Below are 8,935 nucleotides of genomic sequence, written 5' to 3' on the forward strand. Positions count from 1 at the left end.
CCAACAGGAAAAAAAACAAACCGAGTTCCTGCAGGTGACGTATGTACCAATAAAAAAGAGGAAGAGAGTTTGGTGAAGAGAAATGTTTCCTCATGCCACAATTACCCAGTTCTGCCGCAGACCACAGACGGGGAGTCGATCAGCTCGGCTGGGTTAGACACAGGGTCAGCTGGGGAAGGGCGGCGGCTGCTGATGATCCCAAAGCCTCAGCGTCCACCTTCCGTCCAACGTCCAACACTCAGCTCTGCCTTCTCCTCACAACCGCATTTCATTCCGTGTGCTTTCCGTGTCCCTCCATGTCTGAAGAAGTCACTTACGCGGATCTAAACTTCCAGAACTCGGGAAAGACGCAGAAGATCCAGGAGTTGGACCCAGTGGAGACCAAAGGTACGAATGTGGAGTTGGGAGTGTGTGGTACGGTGGGCGATGAAAACGAGACTTCCACCTTGGGGTTCAGTGAGTGGAGGGGGTCCTTAGCCAATTAAACTTCCCCAAATGCTTCTCTTTTATCAAAACCCTGGCTTTGTGAAATCACACAACCACCAATCACGTGTAAATGTTCTACTTTTGAATATTATGATCTATAGGAAAGTGTTCTGAAATTGTACAAAGTGTCCAGTTCTGTGGCTCACGATTACATGCTGTCCAGGGAAGCCATCTTTTAATTTATTTTGTTATTTGCTTTTTACTTTCATTTCTGTAAGAGAGAAAGAAGAGGGAGGCTGGGAAGGTCGGGAGACAGACAGAGGCAGAGACGCAGATGAGGATGGACGGAGAGAGAGAGAGACTGAGGCAGAGAGAGACAGACCAAAGGACAAAGAAAGACAGACGGAGGGACAGAGAGACAGAGAGACAGACAGACAGGGCCATGAAGAAAGAGGTTGTTTACCACCTGTGATATGCGGATTCTTATTATCCAAAGGAGCCAGACTCTGTGTGTGTGTGCATGTGTGTGTGTGCGTGTGTGTATGCGTGCGTGCGTGTGTGCGCATGTGTGTGCATGCGTGTGTGCATGTGTGCGCGCACGTGTGTGCGCGCACGTGTGTGCATGCGTGTGCGTGTGTGCATGTGTGTGCGTATGTGCATGTGTGTGCGTGCGTGTGTGTATGTGCGCGTGTGTGTGCGTGCATGTGTGTGTGCGTGCATGTGTGTGTGCGTGCGTGTGTGTGCGTATATGTGTGTGTGTGCGTGCATGTGTGTGTGTGTGCATGTGCGTGCGTGCGTGTGTGTGTGTGTGTGTGTGTGAGCTCTCTCATACGCTTGTGCATGCCAGTACTAAGGCTTGAACTTAAGGCCAAGCGCTCTCACGTGACTTTTAGGCTGGTGCTCTACCACTTGAGCCACAGCTCCACGTTGATCTTTTTGCTGGTTCATTGGAAATAAAAGGTCCCACGCTCCTTCCCGTCCGGGCTGGCTGTGTATCATGATCCTCAGATCTCAGCCTCCCGAGTGGCTGAGGTTACAGGCATCAGCTCCCGGTGCCCGGCCTCAAAGCAGCTCTGAATGTCTCATTCTGACCTACGCGAAGGCCTTGTCTCTGTCGTTCTTTTCCATGAAGGGCATTTTCCTCCATCTAAAGAAATGAAATATAAATATTTTTTTTTCAGTTCTCTCTGGTTACAGTCACTTCAGCAACTGTGGCGCAAGATGGATTTCCTGTGTTTCAGAAGTGTGGTTAGACTATCACGTTCTAAATACATTGGTTGGAAATAGCCTTTCCTACCCACCTTGATGAGGACTGACATCCTGTAGTGATTTAAGCTGGGCGGGTGGCTCAGTGGTAGAGTATTTGCCTAGCATGCATGAGGTCCTGGGTTCAATTCCTCAGTACCACATGCACAGAGCTGGAAGGAGTGTTATGGCTCAGGTTGTAGAGCACTAATCTTGAGCAGAAGAAGCTACAGGAAAATGCCCAGGCCCTGATTTCAAGCCCAGGACTGGCAAAAAAAAAGGAACTAAGAAAGAAGGAAGGAAGAAGAAGATTGTGTTGGGTGCCACTGGCTCATGCCGTAATTTTAGCTGTTCCTGAGCTGTTTCATTTCTATTTGGTTAGTCACTGGGTTTGAACACAAAGGCTGGGCGCTGTCTCTGAGCCACTTTTGGTTTCCTGGTGGTTCAGTAGAGATCAGAGTCTCATGGACTTTACTGCCCTGGACTGGCTTTGAACCACGATCCTCAGGTCTCAGCCTCCTGAGTAGCGTAAGTCACCAGCACCTGGATTCTAAGAGTTTTTGATACTCTAGCTTTCTATTGGCTTATTCAGCTCTTTGGGGCGGGAGGGGGAAGTTCCTGGTTAACATCTTCACACACGTTAAAGCCAAATTCCAGTGAACTTCACCCCCATCCCTCTCCTGATCCCTTCAGCCTGAAAAACAGCATCTCTGATGGATTCTCTCGTTCCATCTTCAGAGTTGCAAGTAATCGATTGCAACCGTTTTCAGTCTTATTTCTGAAAAGAAGATTTATTTTTGCCTAAAAGAGGTGTTTTTTCAAGATGCAGTAAGTAGACTCACAAGCTTCCTTTATTAACCTCCCACACAACATTTGAAGCCTGGCTTTACTTATTCATGCATTTTGCAATCATGGGTGCTAAAGTCAGAATGGAAACTCACGTAGATGAGTGTTGTTCTTTTTTTTTGGTCAGTCGTGGGATTTGAACTCAGGGTCTGGGCGCTGTCCCTGAGCTCTTCAGCTCAAGGCTGGTGCTCTACCACTTGAGCCTCAGCGCCACTTCTGGTTTTTTGGTGGTTATTGGAGTAAGAGTCTCACGGACCTTCCTGCCGGGGCTGGGGTCAGATCAGCCTCCCGAGTAGGTAGCATGACGGGTGTGAGCCAGCAGGGCCCAGGCCTTACTACAGTGAATCTTGAAAACAGGATTTTTTTTGTGTGTTCTAGAGTGTCTAACAAGTTCTTTTACAGGTTGCCTAGGAGGAGAGAAATAAAGGCAACATGAATGAATGAATGAATGAATGAATGAATGAATGAATGATGTATGAATGAACTGAACACTGTTCTGAGAACTCTTTATTGCTTCTGGTTCCACAGAGCCTCCGGCACCTTCCCATGTATGGACTAAAATAGCCCTGGGTCTGACTTTCCTCCTCTTTCTCCTCCTCCTCCTTGGACTAGGAATCTTGGGGAGCGTGAGTACGTATCACCCCTTTTTTGTGTGTGCTGCTGGGCCTGGCCTTGAGCTCAGGGTCTGGGCGCTGTCCCTGAGCTTTCTCACTCAAGGCTGGTGCTCTACCACTTCAGCCACGGCTCCATTTCTGCCCTTTTGCTGGCTCAGAGCCTAGCGCTCCTGCTCAACTATTTCCCCTCACAGTTGGCGTTCTACCGCGTGAGCCACGCCTCCTGTTCCCCTTGGGCCTTTTTCAGTATTCCTTGTACCAAACAACTTGTTTTTTGGGGGAGTCCGGTCGTGGGGCCTGAACTCTGGGCCTGGGCGCTGTCCCTCAGCTCTTCAGCTCAAGGCTAGCGCTCTACCACTTGAGCCACAGCGCCACTTCCAGCTTTTTTCTTTTTGCTTATGTGGTGCTGAGGAATCGAACCCAGGGCCTCATGCATGCAAGGCAAGCGCTCTGCCACTGAGCCACCTGCCCAGCCCCCAAACAACTCTTAAGGTCATGATAGTGAAAGTTTTCATGTGTCTTTTTTTAATTCTATCTCTCTCTGTTTCTGGATTTGAGTTTATAAACTGCAAAATGCCCAAGAAGATCTTCAGAGAAACGTGTCCCTACAACAAATGGGGAATGTCAACAGTTCTGAGAAGATCCAGAACCTCTCTATCGCATTGCAAACCATGGCCACCAGGCTGTGTCGTGAGCTACAGAAAAAAGAGCAAGGTAATTCTGTACTACCCTGAGGGCTGCTTATGAAGTAAAGCTGTAGCCTGCGTGCATGTGTGTATGTGTGTGTGTGTATGTGTACATGTGTGTGTGTGTGTGTGTCTGTCTGTCTGTCTGTGGAGGGGAGGCGTTGGGGGAGGGTTGGTGCTGGGGTTTATTCTCAGGGCCTGGGCTGTGTCCCTTAGCTTTTTTGCTCTTGGCTTCATGGAACTTAATCAGTTGAGCCACAGCACCAAGTCTGGCTTTGGCTTCATAATATTGATATGAGTCTCATGGATTTTCCTGCCCAGCTAGAACCACTGAGTAAGGAAGGCATGAAGCATAGTCCATGCATCAACAGTTCCACATAGAAGAAAATCAGAAAATCATAACGACACAACATGGAGTCCCCCAGGTGTCCTGGTTATTCAAGAGCATTCAGACTAACTGCGTTTTCTTTAAACTCCAGTTTTACTGAAGTATAAATATACAATTTCTCTCATCTGAATTTACCTTTAAAAATTTTTGTATTGTTATTTTCAAGGGTATGCGAAGTCTCAATTTATTATGAAGCTCAGTGAATGACAGATAGGAAAACATACTTCTCTATAGATGGCCTCAGTTCAGAATTTCAGTCAGTAGAAGCCGGGCACTGGTGGCTCACGCCTGTCATCCTGGCTACTGAAGAGGTCGAGTTCTGAGGATCATGGTTCAAAGCCAACCCATGCAGGAAAGTCTGTGAAACTCTTCTCTCCAGTTTACCAGCAAAAAGCCAGAAGTAGAGTTGAGGCTTCAATGGGAGAGGATCAGCCTGGAGTGAAAAAGTTAAGGAAGAGCAGGAGATCCTGAGTTCAAGCCCCAGAACTGGCACAAAAGAACATTAAAAATTACCAGAAGAGGGCCGGGAAGGTGGCTCAGTGGTAGAGCGCTTGGCTTGCATGCATGAAGCCCTGGGTTCGATTCCTCAGCACCACATAAACAGAAAAAAAAAAAAAAGCCAGAAGTGGCGCTGTGGATCTAGTGGTAGAGCGCTAGCCTTGAGCTGAAATGCTGAGGGACAGCGCCCAGGCCCAGAGTTCAGGCCCCACAACCAGACCCCAAAAAAAAACTACCAGAAGAAAACACAGTAAACTTGGTCAATGTTCCATAGAGATGACAGGAAATAGCAAGAGGCTGAAGATCTATTCACATAAAAGGACGCTTTCCTTCCAGGGCACAAATGTAAACCTTGTCCACAGGATTGGGAATGGCATGCAAATAGATGTTATCGTCTGTCTTCTGTTCCTGACACGTGGGAAAATAGCCAAAAGTCATGTGCTCACCACAATGCCAGCCTGCTGAAGATTAACAACAAGGATGCACAGGTACGTCTCCCAGTCTCTTTTTTAGTGAGAAAGGAAATCGCATTTCCTATCACAGAATAAGAAGAGGTCCACTGAGTGCTGGTGGCTCACGCCTGGCATCCCAGCTACTCAGGAGGCTGAGATCTGAGGATCGTGGTTCAAAGCCAGCCTGAGCAGCAAAGTCTGTGAGACTCTGATTCCCAATAAACCACCAGAAAACCAGAAGTGGTGCTGCGGCTCAAGTGATAGAGCACCAGCCTTGAGAGAAAGAAGCTCAGGGACAGCGCCCAGATCCTGAGTTCAAACCTCAGGACCAGAACACACACACACACACACACATAGATACACACACACAGACACAGAGTCACACAGACACACTTACACACATAGATATACACACACAGACACACAGATACACACAGACATACACAGACACACAGATACACACACAGTTACACACACACACACACAGATACACAGACACACAGACAGAAAGAGGGGGAACATTTTGGAGAGGACTTGTATCGTGAGTCACTACCTGCTCTCTCCTCTCCTCTTTTCTCCTCTTCTCTGTTCCTTTCCTCCTCTTTCCATTCCTCTTTTGTCTTCTTTTTTCTCTGTCTTCTTCTTTCATTCTCTTCTTTCTTTTCTTTCACTCCCCTTCCTTCCCTTTTTCCCTTCCTCCTTTCCTCCCTCCCTCCTTCCCTCCCTTCCTCCCTCCCTTCCTCCCTCTCCCTTCTCTCTCTTTCTCCCTCTTTTCTCTTTCTTTCTTTCTTTCTTCTTTCTTTCTTTCTTTCTCTCTTTCTCTCTCTCTTTCTTTCTTTCTTTCTTTCTTCTTTCTTTCTTTCTTTCTCTCTCTCTTTCTTTCTTTCTTTCTTTTTTTTTCTCTCTCTCTCTCCCTTTCTTTCTTTTTCCTTCCTCCCTCCCTCTCTTCCTTCCTTCTTCTTGCTTTCCAGCCCTGTTGTTGACCTAAGGGCCTCCCCTTCCCAGCTGGCTTACAAGAGCTCAAGGCTGAAGCCACACCCACACTTGTGGCTTCTTCCTGTAAATGGAGCTAAGGGTCTCTTGGGTTTGTCTGCCTGGCTTTGTGTTGGAATTTGGTCTTCAGATCTCAGCTTCTCTCTTTTAATTTCTAGTTGTTCTTGTAAGAGTGATGTGCGGGGCATTACAGACCTGCACGTCAGGCAAAGAACACATTTCTTAGCCAGGCACCGTTATCCGCTGTATCCCAGCGACTCAGGAGGCTGAGACCTGAGGATCATGGTTTGAAGCTGGCCCGGGCAGGAAACTCCGTGAGACTCTCATCTCCAACAAACCACTCAAGAAGACCAGGAGTGGTGCTGTGGTTGAGGTGGTAGAGCAACTTGAACAGAAGCAGCTCCAGGCCAATGCCAGGGCCCTGAGTTCAAGCTCCTTCATCCTTTCCAGAAGAGAGAAACGTGTTGTGTCTTTCATTGGGCCTGTCTCTGGGGCTCACTGATAGTTTCAGACTCAACAAGATATAGTTAGCAGGAATAAGATCCAAATATGAGGCCTTTGGGTTGCAAGGATGGCTTCTGAGATCCCTCTTACACTGACCTGTGCCCACTTTACTGGACTGCATCTCTCTCTCTGTCTCTCTCTCTCTCTCTCTCTCTCAATCCTTCTCTATCATCCTATCTCTAAATAAGTCTGTCTGTCTCTCTCTCTGTCTCTCTCGATCCTTCTCTATCATTCTTTCTCTAAATAAGTCTGTCTGTGTCTGTCTCTGTGTCTGTCTCTCTCCCTCTCTGTCTTTCTCTCTTACTTTCTTGCTTTTCCTTTCTTTTTTTGTGTATACCAGACCTGGGGCTTGAAATCAGAACCTTGAGCTGGCGCATGCATGTGCGCACACACACACACACACACACACACACACACACACACACATCCAGTAATTATGCACTTTTGAAAATACTGTGACAAACAATCATTTGAACGATGATATGCATAAGTATGTACAGAGATAATTATTTGTTTTGCAAGTCCAAGGACTTGAACTCAGGACGTGGGCGCTGTCCCAGAGATTTTTCCACTTCTGGCTTTTTTGGGGGGTTTTTTTGGTGGTTTCCTGGAGATAAGAGTCTCACGGACTTCCCTGTCCTGGCTGGCTTTGAATCATGAGCCTCAGATCTCAGCCTCCTGAGTAGCTGGGATGACAGGCGTGAGCCACCAGCACCCAGCCAGAGATAACTTTGTGCACAACATTTTTGTTTCTTAGGATTTTGTAAAGTCCCTGAGGAACAACTATTGGCTTGGAGCATCTCCTAGACAATCTAGCTCATACTACGATGTGAAAGTGGATGACAGTATTATGTCTAATATCTGGTGAGTTGCTATTTTTCCTTTATTGTTTTCAGTCTATTTTTTAACTATGTTTTCCTCACGACGATTGTAGATTGTGGAAATACCCCAAACATGCCGGCTGGGTCAGGCTTCTTTAATGGATTTAATCAGGTAAAAAAATGTTCACCTAGCCAGGTGCTGGTGGTTCAGGAAATTGAGCTATGAAGATCATGGTTTGAAGTCAGCTGTGACCTAAAAGTTCATGAGACACTTATTTTCAATTGAAGACCAGAAAATGCAAGAAGTGGAGCTGTGGCTCAAGTGGTAGAGCACCAGCCTTTAGCTGAAAATCTCTGATGTAGTGTCCAGGCCCTAAGTTTAAGATCCAGTATTAACACACACACACACATGCACACACACACACAATGCACACTCACACACACACACAATGCACACTCACACACACACACACACACATATTCACAGATACCCTTATTTGTCAAGCAGCCATAAACTATAGACTTTCTTTTCTTTGTGTGCTTTTTCCTGGGGCTTCAACTCAGGGCCTGGGCGCTGCCCTGGGCTTTTTGGCTCAAGGCTAGTGCTCTACCACTTGAGCCACAGCTCCACGTCTAACTTTTTGGCTTGATTTATTTAGACATAAGAGGCTCATGAACTTTCCTGCTTGGGTGATTTTGAACCCTGAACCTCAGATCTCAGTTTCCTGAGTAGCACAAGTGCTCAGGACGGCGCCCATCATAATATTTAACCTGTATATGTGAGGATGTGAACAGAGAACATGAAGAGGGTGGGGGGGACCTGGGGGGAAGGATGAGAGGTTGGACATGATCCACATGCGCTGTACTCATAAGCTGACAAGCTGAATTGAGACCCCTTGACAATCAAGCATCTCCACATGAACTCTGAATTTTCCTTCGACAACGCAGACCTTAGGGGACATACTGTCAGTCAGTATTTTCATGTGTGTATGTTTCTAGTGTTTGACTTTCTAATTATTTTCCTGTTTTTCTTCTTTTAGGTCAAAAAGTAACCTGACTGACTTAAATAAAGCATATTGTGGATATTTGAACAGAAAATATATTTATTATTATCCCTGTTCTGAACAGAAATATGCAATATGTGAGAAAATGTCTGGTCCGGTACGGGTGGAAAGTGTGCTAGGTTAAAGTTCACGATGGAAGCCTGTGGTTGGTAAAACAATGACTTTCCTTCAGATCCTATTCTGATTATATTACGGATGTTAGCATGTGTCTCCTGGACCACACAAACAGAATAAATGCTCTATGACCACACTTCTGTCTGCCTGAACACTATGTCTTTCTATTTTCATCCTGCATTTGCTGAACGTCAGGAAAGAACTCATTGCCAGGCACCGGTGGCTCCCGCCTGTCATCCCAGCTCCTCAGGAGGCTGAGATCTGAGGAGGAAGGTTCCAGGTCA

The 8,935-nt window shown here is 46.7% G+C and overlaps 2 protein-coding genes across 2 annotated transcripts in view; both read left to right on the top strand.

Moving 5' to 3' along the window:
* Positions 1 to 287: 287 nt before the first annotated feature.
* On the top strand, positions 288 to 8,775 carry LOC105992184 (C-type lectin domain family 12 member A-like). Its single transcript, XM_013025010.1, has 6 exons — positions 288 to 387; positions 3,046 to 3,147; positions 3,690 to 3,845; positions 5,040 to 5,191; positions 7,410 to 7,516; positions 8,514 to 8,775. The coding sequence occupies exons 1-6, from the start codon at positions 297 to 299 to the stop codon at positions 8,659 to 8,661; spliced, it is 756 nt and encodes a 251-aa protein (XP_012880464.1). The 5' UTR covers positions 288 to 296; the 3' UTR covers positions 8,662 to 8,775.
* Positions 8,670 to 8,935, top strand: part of LOC105992248 (C-type lectin domain family 12 member A-like) — a 10,468-nt gene continuing 10,202 nt past the window's right edge. Inside the window, exon 1 of the mRNA XM_013025072.1 lies at positions 8,670 to 8,682. Coding sequence (XP_012880526.1) covers positions 8,670 to 8,682 — 13 coding nt within the window. The remainder of the gene's footprint in view (positions 8,683 to 8,935) is intronic.

Source organism: Dipodomys ordii, unplaced genomic scaffold, assembly GCF_000151885.1.
Source record: "Dipodomys ordii isolate 6190 unplaced genomic scaffold, Dord_2.0 Scaffold81, whole genome shotgun sequence".
In the NCBI taxonomy this organism is placed as follows: Eukaryota; Metazoa; Chordata; class Mammalia; order Rodentia; family Heteromyidae; genus Dipodomys; species Dipodomys ordii.

Coding starts and splice junctions, on each gene's coding strand:
- LOC105992184 (XM_013025010.1), top strand. CDS start 297: ATGTCTGAAGAAGTCACTTACGCGGATCTAAACTTCCAGAACTCGGGA. Junction 5,192..7,409: donor TTAACAACAAGGATGCACAG/GTACGTCTCCCA, acceptor TTTGTTTCTTAG/GATTTTGTAAAGTCCCTGAG. Junction 7,517..8,513: donor AGTATTATGTCTAATATCTG/GTGAGTTGCTAT, acceptor TTCTTCTTTTAG/GTCAAAAAGTAACCTGACTG.